The sequence below is a fragment of the Semicossyphus pulcher genome, unplaced genomic scaffold (genome assembly GCF_022749685.1).
Source record: "Semicossyphus pulcher isolate SPU_LCO1_2020_fin unplaced genomic scaffold, fSemPul1.0.p SCAF_12, whole genome shotgun sequence".
NCBI classification, from domain to species: Eukaryota; Metazoa; Chordata; class Actinopteri; order Labriformes; family Labridae; genus Semicossyphus; species Semicossyphus pulcher.
Genome location: NW_027211626.1, coordinates 4,496,059 through 4,513,295, shown reverse-complemented (window position 1 = coordinate 4,513,295; position 17,237 = coordinate 4,496,059). Strand labels below are relative to the sequence as shown.

The following is a 17,237-nucleotide window of genomic DNA, read 5'->3' as shown; positions in this document are numbered from 1 at the left end:
CATGGAGGAGGCGGGCTTTATGAGCTATACTGCAGCCAGCCAGCAGGGGGCAATAGAGAGGGTTTGGCTTCACTTTTAGGGAGCTGTCATGTTGTCCATCTTTTTCTATGGTGGAAACACAGAAAACACAGACTAAATGTGAATAAAACTATAATACATGACCTCATCACTTCTGCATGTCAGAAAGATTAACAGGAAAGACAACAACTCCCATGATCCCAGTGTATATATCACGACATCACCAAACTACTTCTTTTGTTATTGTTTTAATTGAGAGATTATAAAATAAGATAAGATAATCCTTTGTTCATCCCACAACGGGGAAACTTACAGTGTTATGCTTTGGAGAATTCCAAATCTTTGAACTGGTTATACAGTCAAACAACAACATCGATGTAGCTGTTTAGCATCTACCCAAGGAAATGCTGCTATCTTCAACAAACTCGCCGTGCCGGCAACTTTTCACAACTTCCTGTATTTACATCAGTGTGCTGCGCGTGTGTTACTATGTGTGTTGTGTGTCTTTGTGACATCCAGAGTAATTTATCCTTAAGGGGAATACTGTCAAAGATGAGACATATGCAAAGTGTTTACTGTTGAAATATGAAGAAGTTCATAAGAAGGTTTTTTATCATGACTCGTATTTCAGTAGATACTTGCAGCGTTTAAGTATTTATTTGCATTGGTCCAAACAGTAAGGAGCCCAGGAGCATTCATTATTACAGGTTTAGGCAGATTGTAATACCACTATCTATGTGTCTGCCTCTAATGACAGTGATGCATGTGTGTTCTTTATGTTCTGTGTGCGTCATCTCTCTGACACATCTGCAATGTTTCCTTCAGGGTGATATCGGTTTGCCTGGTCCTGCCGGAATATCAGGTCCTTCAGTAAGTGAGGTTTTTTTATTATTATTAATTTACTGTCCTCCCTGATCAATCATCTGTCTTGTTTAAGTCTGCTGCCGGCAACAAGTCGATGATGTTTCATAAAGTGTACAGAATAGCAGCTATTCAACCAGAAGTCCCACAACGCTACACTGCCTCCATTACAAACTTGGATACGAACCTGTGGCCTCTTCTGTTGAATCTCTGAGCAGCTCTAGTCGGCTGGTTGGTGGATTATAAATGGGAGGCTGCAGAAGGTGCAGTAGATATGACTCCATTGAGGACCTGTCAAACACGACCTGTTCTCTCTCCCTATGTGTGTGATTGACAGGGGAAGCCCGGCACTCGTGGAGAGCCAGGGATCCCAGGAGAACCGGTGAGCAGCAGCCTCTAACTCTCTTTGAGCTGTCAATCCACGTGTCATTCCTTTGTCACTGCCGACTGACACATCGGCTGTCTCTGTTCTCTGACAGGGTGAGAGGGGGCCGCTTGGAGAGACAGGATTCCCTGGGCCCGAGGGACCCCAAGGTGTTGCTGTAAGGATGCTACATGAATTCTGTTGCTCTTGCATATATAATCACTTCTAGATGTTGCCAACGCGGCGTTCAGCAATGTCCGGCTGGAAAGAGGGCTTTGAATCACATACTGCAACTAAACATGAGCACATTTACCCACAGTTGTGTTACCATTATATGGAAAAATAAAGGAATGTGATTCAAGGACAATATGGACAAACTACCTATGTTAGCAGTCCCTTGTCCTGTTGATGATTACATTCCTCTATGTAATTACCATCAGAGATGGTTTCTGTAATTTTCCCTGTAAGCGCACAATGGAACAGTGTTCGCACAGCAATCAGGATCATTATCCCTTGGTTGAGATATCTCATTAACTGTGGAGATTACTAGGAGTGCAACAGTGCTGATCCAATCGAAGGTGGGAGCTGATACAAAATGTCTTTGTTTGTGTTGCACTCTCTGAGCAGGGGAGAGCGGGAAAAGATGGAACTCCTGGATACAAGGTGAGTGGTGCGAACACGCCGCAAATCCCCTTATAGAAAAGTGCTTTACATCAGCCAAGCTACAGAAAGATGGCACAGCAGATTTTTATCCCCCCCCCCCTCCAGCTACAGCGTCCTGAGTGCACTAAGCCTATTTGCATATTTGAGATTTTAACGATAAAAACGAAATGAAATCCTGCAGATTTAAAGCTTTGTTGACTTTTAGTCTTTTACCCTAATTATACAGTTAATGCTCTCAGGCTATGATAAAATGTTTGTAATAGAGGGCAGTAGACATTTAGATTAAATATGCATTTTCCTGCCTGATGAACCTGTCTCAAATGGAAGCAAACACTGCACCACAAGTTTGCGTTTAGGTGACTGGTTAAATATATTATACACTATTCAGTACACACACGTTTGGCTCACAGCATGCAGAACAGTTCTGCTATGAAAAGCCATTCCCATCACATTATACCGTCTGATACCAAATTGATTAGACTATTAGTGTAACTGTTTTGTTCTCTGATTTACACGTTTTTTTCGTTAACACCTTAATGACAGCCCCTCCACTTTATTCTTTTAATAATATTATTAGTTAATATTCCTCCACCAAAATCTCAGCACTGCACAGAGCCCCTCCACAGTTTCATCCTCCAGTATTTCTGCCTTGTTGCCTTGTACGTTTTGGTGGGGCAACAGTGCCATCTAGCAGGCGGCTCTGCTCACTTTCCCAGACGTCTTGCGCACCGCTTTGAGGTTTAATGTAATGCTCAGGGAAGCACATTTCAGTGGGCAAGATGATAGATTTAAGCCTCCCATCAGGCGTTGGGGAATACAGAGTGCGGCAGATTAAAGCAGGCAGGGGAGAACGGCATCACAAAGAGATGCCCGTTTTAAAACCACATCATGCCAGATTGTCTTTTGCATGGCTCCTGTAATCCAGCAGGAAATTGATACAAAGATGCTCCCAGTGGAATTGCTGCGTGCACAGTAAAGGGAAGCAATGAGGAGTGACAGGGAGGGATTGGAAGGCACAAAATGTTGTGACATGAAGCCGCAGACAGGTATTTTCTCTCCCGGCTCCTCCGTACAGTAAAGACAGCTGCTGGGAAAGCAGGCGTTCTCTCAGACAAGGCAGGAGTGATGCAGAGAATCGGTGACATTGCAGAAGGTGAAACTATTCGGGGGACATATTATACAACCAATACACCTGAGCTGAGTAAGAATCAATCAATGCAGAGTCATCTGAAAAGTGGACGTTTCTCAAAGTCAAGTAATTCAGGAAAGGCTTGCTCTTATATTTCTTTATCTTCAGGCGACAGAACAGAGACTTCTGCAAATATTGAATATGAGCAATATGCCAATACGCTCGGTTTAAATGACTGAATATATTCTATGTGTTCTTTTTTCTGCTTATTCACATTTTTTGCCTTTGCTTTTTTTCTTTGACAACAAAGCGTTCAAACAAACTTATCTGCTTTTGTTTCTAAGGGAGTGACGGGTAGAACCGGGGACAGAGGATCCAAAGGAGAACGTGTAAGTAGCGCCTTTCCTGTTTTCCTAAAGAGAAGCCGACTCCGACTGTAATGCACAGAAAAAAAAAGGTTTCTGATGAATAGTAATGAAAGTCTTCACTTCAGCACAAATATGACTAATCCCCACAAGCACATAAGCACCAGATAAAGGCATTTAACGCTCAGTGCAGTTTCCCATTGTGTTTTTTCGAGGCAAAATTAAACAGCTCTGTCACACTCGTGCCGTAATCTGTTGCAAATGAAGGATGCTAAATGTGGCTTTTAGCTTAATGGTTGCTAACAGAACCTCAGGACAGGTGACTGACTGGACACATTAGCAGAAATAGTTTAGTGTGCTCAGCATGGGAAGTAATAGTCGGGTGTGAGTAATGCTCACTGTGGTGCTATTTATCCCAGCCAGGAAAGTAGTTATTGCTGTGCTGTAGAACTCAACAGGCTCTAATCAGTTAGGTCATTGGTGCATCATATTGAGACATGATTGGGCTTCTACTGCAGGGTGATCCAGGGATTCCTGGAGAAAGAGGCGTTCAAGGCGAGAGGGGTCGTGCAGGAGATTCTGGCCCTCTTGGACCGATCGGACCAATAGGCCGAAAAGGCGATCCGGGCCCTCCGGGACAGCTGGGGAGCGCAAACCTCTTGGTAAGTTGTAGATACGCGAACACATCCTCGTAGGTCATGAAAAAACCTTAATCAGCCTGCTCTTCCTTCCTGAGCTTGTGTAACTACTTCAGTGTTCTGCGTGGAAAATGGTGCAGCTACAGATTTCTGCATGAAACATCAAACACGTCTGTGCAAGAGAAGTTGCTGTTCTCTTTTCTGCTTGACGCTTCCCACTCCTCATCCAGGCCCAACAGAAGGTCAGAGAGGGAGAGAGAGAGATGGAGACAGAGAGAAAGACAGAGATATGTGGGCGTGCCTGGAGCTCTGCAGAGCAGTGAAAACACCTCCGTGTGTCACAGACATTTTACACATACTGTACTCAGTCACAGCAGTTATATAACATTCACAGCAGAGATAAAAACCTGTGCTGAATGCAAAGATTCAAGGCTACGCCATTGTTACTGTTGCAGCCTCGGAAAGCTGTAACAATATTTGTGAGAGAGGGTGACCTGCCTGACATAAAGTATACTGTCTTATTCTAACCACGTTATTTTAGGTGTCTACATCCTGTGAGTGGCAGAGAATATGCTGGTGTATATATATATATATATGTGCCTTTATAATACATACACTTAGAGACACACAGAGATGATATGACAGGCTACATTTTTCCTCTAAAGCAGAGGAATGCATTACTACAGAATTGGACAGTATAACCAAGAAGTCTCTTTACGGAGAAAGAACATCTAATTTAATATTCCCCGACTGAATCCATTTTACTTCTAGCTGGCTTTAAGGCGCAGATGTTCTATTATAATGCAACATGGGATTGAACTGAATAGAAAGAGCTAAAAAATTAGAATTTCTGCTGTGATCTCTCCTCCCTGCTTTTGTTTTTCAGCACAGATGGTTGCTACAAACTGTTGTGGAAGTCTTTGAGTTAGGATAAATGTCAGGCATCTATTTGATTTTCATGCAGTGATTAAAAACTGAAACCGATCGTTGTGAATTAAAGCTGGCGTACTGTTTTCTCTTAATTGCATTTTTGTTGACAATGTTTCCTCTTGTTGTTCTCACAGGGTGATCCTGGCTTCATGGAGGAACTCAAAATGTTCATCAGGAGTGAAGTGTTGAGAGTCTTTGAAGGTAAGAATTAATCTCAACATAATTTGTGTTGTTGTCCTCCTCTTCGTTTTACTTCTTCTGCTTTGTTAATGTGCGTTTTTATTTGTCCTACCTTGCAGAGAAGCTCTCGGGCACTGCCATGCCACAGAAGACACCTGCAGGCATCTTAGCTTCACAAATCCAAGGTCCTCCAGGACCTCCAGGCCAGAACGGGCTACAAGGCCCTCCAGGAGAGCCTGGACCTCCTGGTTCTCAAGGTAGGAAAACTCAGGTCGCTGGACTGAGCGGCTTAAAGTGATCATCTCGAAGATTTTCATTTAAAGGAGCAATTCATCACTGGAAAAAGCCTCTGTCAGTCAAAGCTTGTGTTCTCTGTAATCAATAGAAACAATAATATTTTAAATTGGCGCCATAACTTTGGAGAAAGTCGTCCAAACAGCTCGTGGTTTCACCCATTCTACATTCCTACAATGCCCAGCATGCATTGCGTCCCTCCCTCTGAAAGGAACGACCCAGCGAGAGACGCTGGAGTGAAATACTACCGTTTTTCTGCAGGCAATGGCTCGGAGCGGGACATAATCAGAAATACGATGAGAATATACCAGTGGATGGTCTAAAAAATCTTCAGGTCTGTAGTCTGCATTTCAAACCTGACGATTTTGAACGAGACATGACATCAGAGGCGGCGTCCTAGATTGAGGAAGTGTTTTTTAGCGAGCTCCCTGTCCTCCGCCAGATGACGCGTTTTGAGTCGTCTAGCGGAGGTTTTCCAGGACCCATTAAAGAAGCAGATAGCGCCCTCCAAAGGCACAGAGCGAAATTAAATTTTTTCCTACCATAATGACATTAGCTCCCCATAATAGCATAATAGGCGGAGCTAAGCGGCTGCTTTTCCGGTCTCTGTAAGTGTTGCGAGTAAACAGTAATCTACTATGGCTGAACAAACAAAGAAAAGATGGATGACTACAGATACAACTTCAACAATAAGTGAAAATCCAAAGAAAAAGAAACAAACTCGACGCTCAGATGAAGCAAACAGTCTAAAAAGGAAAGCGACCGTCAGCCAGGAAAATCAAGAGTTACAACCGGAGCCAACCGTGGACGTCACACATGCAGCACTGTCTGGATATCTGGGAAGTGTGCTCCTGCATTTACCGTTTATCACCATAGGTGCCGCCAAAGAGAATGAAACTGAAATCTTTGAGATCATCACTTTAAATAACCTTTTAAAAATAACCACTTCTGTTAAAGTAGAAATAACACTCTTAACCTTTCATTGCTCAAGGCCATTGGTGGACCTAATTAACCCTTTGTTGTCTGATGTAATTGTAAAAAGTTAATGTAGTCCAACGACAATGTGCTGTACCATACATGTATAGCTGCAGGTTGTTATTAACCATGGTTTAAACATTTCTGCATGTACAGACGTTTAAACATTGAGCTGTAGCTGGATAGGGGGATGGGTGCACAAATGTAGATTGACACGTGCATTTCGTAGGGATTCATGGGTATTTTCTTTCTTGCTTACACCCATATATCAATGCAGACTGAGGGGCAGGAAGCAGAGGAAAGGCCAGGAGTGTGGTGCACAGCGGCTCTCTGGGAAATATGAAGACAAACGAAGAATTGGCTGTGAATAAGAGAAAGTAGTATCAATGTGGACAGGAAAGAGCCTCAGTATTGATACCTCACTCCAGGACAGAAAGCTTGTAAAGTACAAAAAGGAGCATAGTCAGGAAAAGAGAGTGGACATTCTTTATCAAAGTGTTACTGACTGCTCACACAACACTAATGGTTTGCTGGTCAGGCTTTATACCTCAAACTTGCTTAGATTTGTATTGTGCCTGCAGAAGAACTTCGGTATCTTAACTTCAGAAGAGGAGGAGTGTGTTTCGTGTCGGTGCAGATCAAAGCACCCCTGCATTGGCCTCCTCTTTGAGCTTTGTATCTACCTCACATTATTCAAGACCATTTAACCCACTGCTATATTCTAAAATGCTGCTTTCTTTCATGAATAATGTAGTTAAAGTTGGCAACTACTCGCCTCCTCTAAGTATTTGTGCTGTGTTAATGCCTTTTGCATTACACATGTCTTGGATTTTGTTTAGCTTGTTTTCCTTTTTTATGCTTGAACAGAGTGTTTTATAGGTGATTCTTTAACGCAGCTTTGCAATAAATATTTATTGAAAACAAAGAGGAAAGTTATTTCCCTTGATAAATCAAAAATTCAACAACTTCTTAATTTTTTCTTTGTTGACTTGTGCTCCACTCAGCTGGGGAGAGAGTTTGGGGTAATATTTCCTCATTATTTCTCGTCATCCTCTGCTGGAGACTCTGCTCCTCTGGAATTTCCAATTTGACTTCTTCTCCAATATGCCAAGATGAATTGTTTATGGAGAAAAATAACCCTTCTCTTTTTTTGTCCCTCATGGTTTTGTTTCTCATGGGTGAAAGTCTCAAGTTGTTCGAGAACACCCGTAAGGACGCTGAAGAGCAGCCGTTCTTTTTGTTTGTTTTTTTCCTCCTTTGTTGTAAACTCGTGCTCATTTATGATTCTATTCATCTCTTGGCATCGTAATCAAAGTACTCTCTGATGTTAGTCATTATGTTTAAGTGCATATTTCATCCATTCTACATTTTGTTGTTGTCATTTTTAATTTTCTATTTAAGTGCACTCTGTATATTTATGAATACTGTCTGAAACAAAGTGCCTTTTATTACATCAGGCTGCTCTGCTCTGTGCTGTACCATGTGGAAATATCAGTAAATGTCTGACAGTAATGGTGTTTGATCGAGCTGCTCGAAGAAAAGGTGTTTTTTATTTTGTAATGCACAGCATGAAAAAATAGATACTGCTGTTAGTACTGTTTACACCCGTATACAGGTGCAGTCCTATGAATCAGGGCATGAAAAACAATCTTTAATTTTATATTAATATATTTGTCCATTAGTGCCCCAAGAAACGACTTCTTTTCAACCAAATACAGGCACAGTACGGCGTTTTCGAGTGCACCAATCCAGCGTGCCACCAAAGCTCATTGCCCTGTGTGCTGTTCAGTATTTTCTTGCTTAAGGTACAGTGCTCTTTTCTCCATGGAACGTCTCCTCCCTGAATGAATGCCCCAGGCTCTGTGAGTGTTGAAAGAAGTCTCATTATTGCGGCAATGTGTGGATAGCCCCTCTCTCTCTTCGAGACTCCGTTTTAGAGCATTCATAAGCCTTTTTTTTTTCCTCCCTGAGATTTTCACTGACATGTAAGCGTTGGAGCGTTTCCCCTTTGGGCCAGGCGATGCGATGCTTGATACTCCTGTCAATGTTTCTGATGCACTCCATGCAACCGCTGGTCCTGAGACTCCATTACTTTAAATGCCTCATGGGGAAATATTTTCGCAGCGCCTCAGATTCATACTTGGTATGCTGCTGTTTGTAACTGTAAAGACTTGCAGGCTGTGCATGGAGTGAGAAGCCTTTGAATCACATGTCTGTGTGCACATGTTACCCTCACTGGTAGATTAGTGCTTTGATTTTGCTTCATTCATCAGACAAAGCATGCCCATGTGTTGATCACAGCATGCCTGTTTCATCTTATAGGCACGCGGCAGCCAATCACAATCACAGCAAAGACTGCACGTAATATAAACATGTGATAATGTAGTCTTTCTTTAGCTGATAGAACAAAGCTGTCTTCTTACATCTCTGAGTCTGTTTGTCATGAACACACATGATTGTTTTCTGCATCTGTTGCATCTGTTTGTTTTCTATGAATGATTCCACTTTTGATTAAGCCTGTTTTTCCACCCGCTGACACCTTTAGTGACCCACATATCTGACCTCAGATTGAAAGAAGCCTCTTTGCTCTCTTTTGAAATCTTCAAAGAAGCTTGTGGCCCCATTGTTGACAGAAAGCTGTACAAGCCTGCAACGCCTCCTTCTTGGAACACTAACGCACAGATGGCCTGTTTGATGATTTCTTTTGTGACAGGATGTCAGCATGTACTTTTATTATTCAAGGGTTTGGGACTGAAACAGGGAATCCTGAGTAGTCTGTTTCAAAGTCAACTAAAAAAGCTGCTTCTCTCAAAATAAGTGCAGACTTGATGCCTGACATTGCCGTGGTGACAAGATACGTATATCATGTATGAGTACCTGAACAGATATAATGGTTGCAAAAGTGCATCCTCACGTTATGGCACTTGTGCTAATCTTACTAACATTACTGCACACTCTGTGGAAGCACGATGATATTCTTTATCTTTGCAGTATTTTTGCTCACCCATATTGTTGTGTCTGTCCTCAGGGTACAGGGGTCAGAAGGGAGAGAGAGGGCAGCTCGGTCTGGGATTACCAGGAGATCCAGGAGTCATGGGGCCACCAGGTAAGACCTGCACATCACACTTAGGAGCATCCTTTTGTGAACACTTAGTTTAAGGTGGCCTATGTGATATGAAATATGCAATCAAATGGAGGCTTGAGCTATCAGTGGACCAAGCAGAAGAAAGGAGGTAGAACTGTGGAAATTGTATCTCAAAGATTTCCATGTGATCATCACAGTCATGTGATCCATTGTTAAAGTTTTTAACCTTGTAAACATCTCCATTTAATAAGGAAGGAAAGTATTTGTGTGACTGTATCAGCCAAATAGTTTCAATTATGCCCCATTGGTCACATAAAGCCCCATCTCCTCCACATCTACCTCTGTTCATCCAGTTTCCTTACTTGTCCAATGACAGCAGAGAAGTTTAGTGTATCTCACTGTGATATCAGAGAGCTGGTGTTGTGTAAAGTCTCAGACCTTGAATTCTATTTCAGCCTTCATTCGGTATCTCAGCATGTAGGAGATAAACACGGCTCCCAAATGGCATTATGTTTTCTGCATCTTGGGCGCTGCTGTGACACAAATTGGACCCCGATAGAGGACAAAATGCTGCAGTGACTGAGCAATGACGTCCTCTATGTGGAGTTAAAGCCGGTCTTGGTGTTGTCCTGAACAAAAGTTTCGCTGAACACAACCCAAGATGTCAGCATGTCCCCTGCTCCTGTGAACTAAAAAATGACTCCCCATGCCCTGATGGAGCGATGAGAAGTGAAAGAACCTCGGTGACTTCCAGGCTGCGACAGTCGGAGTTTATCACTGAACCTAAAGTCACACATTCTATCTGTGTGGTGCATAATGCATTTGCAGGGCAGAGAAAACTTTTGGAGAGGACAACTCACAGCTGTGGAAAGACATTACCTTCAGGAGGCCACAGTAACTTCCTGTTACTTACTGTGCATGTGGAGAACAACTAGATTTCAGGTGTTTTCACATATTTGAAGGAATTACCAATCTGCCATAGACTGTATATAAGAAGTGCGTTCAGCCACTTAGTTTTAAAAGTTAAACTTATGCAGAAGTGCCTCAATGTTCATTCATTCTAATGGCCAGCAGGGGGCGCCTACACTTGAGCAAATGAGCCACTTCTCCCTTGAGTTATTAACTCAGTAGACATTTTCCTCATGAGTTCTAGTTTCATTTGGCTCCTATACAAAACTAGTTCTACAACTACAATCAAGACAATGAGGGTTTGCTCTAATGTTAATCATGTAACATTACTTAAATGTATTTAGAATAAATGTGTTCTGAGGCGGAGTGATATATACAGTCTCAGTGCTGTTGTTCTCTATATACGCTCATTAGAAGCGCTAATGACACTAAAGCAGGGTATGATTTAGGGCTTGGCTTCTTGTTAATGATAAGTCACCACCATGTCAACTAAGACAGAGATGTAGCAATGCATATCCACCCATCCATTGTCCAAATTAGTGATGTGCGAGTCATGAGTCAGTCGTTCAAAACTAATGGGTTTTTTTACTACCTCGGGACTCACAAGTCCTCATCGCCACTAACTCATTCAGTGACTCACCCCTTCTACCCGCTACTAGCCACTGCAAACTGCGAATTTGAGGCGAGACCACTGTATAAGCCTCGCTCCCACGGCTCGGCGCCCGGAGCTCGCTCTCTGCCCTGAGCTGAAGGGTTGACTCGAGTTACACGAATCACTCACTGACTTACTCACTCAGTACCTGCTCTCCCCAACACAATCATGGGAAAACGAACGTCACAAACCCAGCGAAGTGACTCGCTTTGCTTTCAGTAATTGATCATTTATGTCCAAAAACAATCAGAAGGTCTAGAAGAGCTGCAGGATTAAATTTGATCTCCATTAATATTAGCAAAGTGCTAAACTTGAAGCTAAAGTAACCTGAAGCCTCTAGTGCGCATGCTCTAAGGGCCTGCTGGGGATTCAAGCTCTGGGTAACTCAAGTGACTCAGAAACACAACTCTCTTTAGTAAGTGACTCACTTTTTACGAGTTAGTAAAAAGAGTCCAACCTCCCATCTCTAGTCCAAATATGGTCACTTCTGGCGCCAAAAACAAGATGGCGACGGCCAAAATATCTACAGGATCTATGAATCAATGGCTGCTTCTACTTCTTTATACAGTCTGTGGCCACTGCGTTAGTTTTCCCTGAGCATGTCCCTGTAGAACTAGAACAGAGGATTATTTCTGTCAATCAAATTCTTCCTGCACTTGGCCCTTGAATGAAGGACGCCTGGTACCTCTTGAATTCCACAGAGAGTGCTTCCCCCCTTGACCACCTCCATGTGAATAGTCATTTGGATGTATGAGTCTCTTAAAAGTGAATTACACAACTGCAATTTTACTGTTACTATCAGGGAGTAAAAAGCCCTCGAGGCAAGCGTTACGTCATTGTTGTTGGTGCACAAGAGGACATTAGAACATCAGAGAAAAAGCTGGAAACATCTACGATTGATTCCAAGTCACTAATGTGAGGCTGAACACCATGTCCGTTTTCTGTGTTTGTCTTCTCCTCTTTGCACGCTGACAGACTTTGACAGTAATTTTGCCTGACGTTGCTGTTACTAAGTCATGCCCGCCTGTGGGGCATAAGTTCAGCGCTGTAGCTAATTAGCAGGGAGAGCTAACAGCTTTAAATAGCCACCTAAACACGCACATTGAACAAATTAGGGGTAAAAAATCCTTTGATGATGATCGTTACTTTGTGCACCTTTGTTCTGATAGCGACAGTATAAAAGCAACATAGTCGTGTGGACAGCTTGTGTGTGAGTAGTTAAGCAGGAGATGGATGTCGCAGTGATGAAAAGGGCAACTTGTGTTTTCAGGGGGAGGAAAAGGACGAGAGTACCTGCGATTCCTTTTGTGTAAACTGTAGAGGAGGCAGCGCTCCCTGGAGCTGTGACCGGCCTGACTGATGTCATCGGCTCTCCTGTGGTTGGACTGCAGGAGGTGTTCTTTTTTGTAATAGTCACTGCTGCTTGTGTGGTTGTGTTGTGTAGTCAGGATATGACACACAAGGAGGCAATGTGGACTGTTAGCCACGTCAGCAAGCTGTTGCTAAATAACGTTAAAGTTAAACGATCCTAATAGTGAAGTTAAAGTGATAATCTTTTTATTTAAATAAAGTTCTGTTATGTCACTATCTATGGCTGAATGAGGTAACACAATGGTGAAAGAGCCTATGGCCCACTGATGAAAGCCTTTGCATTTGCAGTATTACAGACTGGGTGTCTGTGGCGAAGTTTGTGGAAAAAAATCACAAGCAGCGCCGAGTCAGTGACACGTTTTCCATCAGCCAGCAGTGGTTGGTCTGCCAGAGAGGGTAGGCGGAGCTAAGCGGCTGCTTTTCAGCTCTCTGCAAGTGTTGCGAGTAAACAGTAATCTACTATGGCTGAACAAACAAAGAAAAGATGGATGACTACAGATACAACTTCAACAAGAAGTGAAAATCCAAAGAAAAAGAAACAAACTCGATGCTCAGATGAAGGCAAACTCAAGAGTTACAACCGGAGCCAACCGTGGACGTCACACATGCAGCACTGTCTGGATATCTGGGAAGTGTGCTCCAGCAGTTACCGTTTATCGCCACAGGTGTTGCTAAAGTGAACGAAACTGAGATTGCCACTTTAAGGAGAATTAAGGCTGGAAATAATATCACAATATATTAAGAATGAATGCCGCAATATGGAAGAGACAAATTTATGCAAAATCACATACAATCAATCTATCATCAATTTAACGATAAAACCATAAAACACTTGCAACTTATTCCTCGTGTTTAGTTTATGAAATGTCAAGAAATAGTGAACAAGTGCAAAATAAAGTTCTGAGACCTCGAGGAGGAGTTTTAAAGCTCCAGGGAAAGATGCTAAATTGCAGCCTGGCGTTTGAATTAATAATGTCTTACTCTCTGCCCAGGCCATCCTGGGATCCCTGCGCAGGGTCCTCCTGGCTCTCCGGGGCCCCGCGGACCTCCCGGGACATGTGACCCCAGTGACTGTCTCCTTCCTTCCCTATGAGGCCTTCGGGGAGGTTCAGGCCGGTTTGAAGGCAGACGTCCAGCTCTGAGCTCGGTGCTGAGCAGGAGGAGAAGCTAATATACTGGACAGACTCAAAGCTGACCTCTTCGTTCACTTTACAATAACACACGGATGCAGTCAGGATGTTTTTGTTTTAAATGCAATAGAAAAGCTATTTTTTCCTTCTTCTATCAGTGCTGTTGTTTTAAGTTATTTCTTGTTTTCACATCTCCTACTGTGATGTAATGCATTCCTTGTCAACTCTCATTATGTCCGTCAAGACCATGAAATGACTTCATTTCACCATATTCAGTCCTGCCTCCTTAACGGGCGTGCATATTCATTTTTCTGTTCTTACTCAGATAAGCCAACGTGCTGACAGAATGTACATCTCATTTGTGTGTGTGTGTGTGTGTTTGTGTGTGTGTGTGTGTGTGTCTGTGTGTGTGTGTGCTCGTGTGCGTGTAAGGGAGAGAGATTAGCAGAATGAGAGTACTCGCTTTATGTGTAGGTGTGAAAAAATTAATCAATTGTTTTGAAACCAAAGCGCATCAGAAGTGTCTGATATTGAAATTATTTATTTAAGAATGTATTTAAAAGATAAAGATGGAACTAATAATGAAAGTAGTAAATGTAGCAATGTGATATTATTACTATAAGGTGGATTAACACATTTTTGCAGAACTAGGAGTTTTGTTTTGTTTTGTTTTATGACATTATCACTCATCACGTTAACATTGTGCATGATAATCATTTTTTAAAGAATCTAATTAATGATGAAAATGTCTTCCCATGTTCTGAAGTTTTGCATCGGCGAGTTTTGCCATAACTTTTGTCGTACAATAACGTACTGTTTTTTAAAACACATAAACACCAAGGGCAGATTTTTCCACATGAAACAATTTAATTTACCGTAAAATTTGGTGTATAAGACGCATTTTTAATACATTTTTGTAATCTTGAAGGTGGGCTGCGTCCTGTATACTGGTGCGACCAATATACCAGTATAAAATGCAGGGAGAGGTATTTCATTGTGGGTATTTAACCCAGACGACGGCGCCATAATCTAGCTAAAGCTTTGTCATGGACACGCGCCATCAGGATTGCCAGTGCAGCCACCAACTAAGCTCAACCACTACACCGCTAGCTAGCAGGATTGTAAACTCGACATGGCGAAAACTACGGTGGCCGACAAGGGCAATCGCGCTCCAACGGCCCAAAATATTTCTATTAGAAGAAGCAGACTGCAAATTCCGAAACGATGTAAATTCAAAAACACATGCAAAAGTCCAAGACAAATGCAACGACGGAAACGTGCTGCGAATGAAAAAAAGTGCTGCCAAAAGCCAAAACAAATGCGTTAACATCAAATACGCTGCAAATACAGAAATTATGCAAACCCAGGCTGTGTTCGAAATGCTGTACTATATACTACATACTATATACTACATACTATGTACTACATGTTATATACTGCATACTGCGTTCGCCTGTAGTATGTAGTATGGAGGAGCTTTTCAAATTCATTTTGCAGTATGCTACGCCAGGCGGAAGTAAATAACCGCTGCTTCTTTAAGTATAGCGCCCCCTTCTGCTGGAATGCTGCTGCTGTCCATCATTTCAACTGCCGCTGTGACGTTCCAGCGCTTTGCATTGTGGGAAACAGTAGGCGAGGTAGACTGGTCTGATGCATACTGGAGATTTTCTCCGAATCAGTGCGACATCCGGGTGTTTTTGGCATACTGCACATTGTGCTTTTGATTGCATACCACATACTTCATTTGGCCAAATCAGTACGTACTGCTAGTATAGTATGGCATTTCGAACACAGCACCAGACAACACACGCAAAAGAAAACTGCTGCAAATCCAGTCCACAAAACTGAAGTGCTCCAGGCCTGTAGGGGGCGCTCAGTGTAACAAGATTATTATTGACGAGAGCTGGAGCGTGGTATCCGTTTGTTATAATAGAAATCATTTGGCCGTTGCAGCGCGATTGCCCTTGCCAGCCACGGTAGAAAACGTAGATCATGGTAGGTTATAACTTGTCAAATGAAAATAAATTGAAATTGTGTTGAAATAACTTGGGATACCCCCAAAAACAAAATACGTTATATTCCGGTGCGACTTATATTACGGATTTTACGGTAAATGTTATTTTCTGTATGAGTGACACATGACCTCAGACTCACCTTTACTGTTGGTTTCATCTGTAAAAAACGTGTGATTTTTCTGTTCTGTCTTATGGGGCTTGTAAAGGGACCTGACACTATAATTACATAAGCAAGCAGTCATTGTTATGACACATTAAGGTTCTCAGTTTTATTATCAATCTTACACTACTGCAAATGTTTGACGTTTATTTTGTTTGTGATCTACAACACTTGTTTACAGCGTGTTGTGTATGATGATTCCTTTGGTTTATTTGTATATTTTTGATTTTCAGCCACACAAAGGAAATCGGACTTCTACACTACGACTACAAACGTTTTGATTTTGGTGCAGGATATACACGTAAATGTACTTGAACTTGTTTTACAGCATCATGGTCTACAGGTTTTTTCTCTCTCCGACCAGCACTGTGTGTAACTATGTATCATCGGGTTTTCTGGGTATCTTAAGACTGGAGCTGTGATTTTATTTATTCACTATAACATGTTTCATTGTCAGTTTCATGTTCTCTCCTCTTTTCAGGAGTTTTTGAGTCAACTTCATCGAAACAGCGCTTGTGGAAAAGTAGAAGTTTTACAGAGTACAATCATTTTAGATTTTGACAGAAAGACGGAAGTTTCCAACATTCAAACTTTGAATTAAAATAAATGCTTTTTTAAGATTTGTTCACTGAAATCCTGTTAACAATGAAGCTTTACATAGCAGTGAAAGATAATTGGGCTGCTGTGTAATAACTCCTCGAGGTTTCCTTTTGAGCGCTGTTTAATGAGAGTTTGACTCAAAGGCTTTAATTTAACTTTAAAGTGTCCTGCTGTGATCAATGTTTGAGAAGTTCTGTGGGTGTATCTGACATTTTGTGACATTACGAACTCTGTTCTATCTGTATTTCATCCTTTTAGATCTGCTCGACACTTTTTTTTTTACTCACATCATGATGCGTCTCTTATACATGTGAATTATGACTCGAATCTGACTTTGAAGCTGCAGAACATTTTATTTTTATATTTTTCTCAGCATGCAGGCTCGGGTTTTTATCTCTGCTCAATTTTATCAGTGCGAGTGGCTCTAACTTTAGATGGATATCAAACGTGACTTCATTTGTGAGATGAAAGAGCCCCCTGCTGGACTTCTATTTATTTTCTCAGTGCTTGTTATTTGAAAGAAAAACAATCTTTCTTTGGGTTATAGGCTACATAAAATCCCCTCCTTCTTTTGGCTTCTGTTCTTTCACCGCGCTCATTTTCATATTCGATTTAACGGCCTCCCCTCGGAGACAATAACACCGACCTTGGCCAAATTCAAATCAGCCATCTAATGTGACCTCAACATTTTGGTGCAACAATGAAAGCAACTCTGAGCTTGTATCGAATTTAGCTTGAATTGATATTAATGTGCAAAGGTTTTGGCCTTCCATTGAGCTAAACAATATGATAACTAGATGGGACACAAAATGCCTGCTGATGTCACAGCCCACTTCCCAAGAAATCTGGTGCCGCTGCGCCAAATAAAATCCATTTATTCAAAGTGGGAGATGTCATA

General features: G+C 42.0%; 1 protein-coding gene across 1 annotated transcript in view; it reads left to right on the top strand.

Annotated features, from left to right (window-relative positions):
- The window catches only part of LOC138588911 (collagen type XIX alpha 1 chain), a 129,627-nt gene extending 116,100 nt beyond the window's left edge, over positions 1–13,527 (top strand). Inside the window, exons 41-50 of the mRNA XM_069659163.1 lie at positions 844–888; positions 1,217–1,261; positions 1,359–1,421; positions 1,871–1,906; positions 3,380–3,424; positions 3,919–4,062; positions 5,103–5,169; positions 5,268–5,405; positions 9,446–9,523; positions 13,427–13,527. Coding sequence (XP_069515264.1) covers positions 844–888; positions 1,217–1,261; positions 1,359–1,421; positions 1,871–1,906; positions 3,380–3,424; positions 3,919–4,062; positions 5,103–5,169; positions 5,268–5,405; positions 9,446–9,523; positions 13,427–13,527 — 762 coding nt within the window. The remainder of the gene's footprint in view (positions 1–843; positions 889–1,216; positions 1,262–1,358; positions 1,422–1,870; positions 1,907–3,379; positions 3,425–3,918; positions 4,063–5,102; positions 5,170–5,267; positions 5,406–9,445; positions 9,524–13,426) is intronic.
- Positions 13,528–17,237: the final 3,710 nt, after the last annotated feature.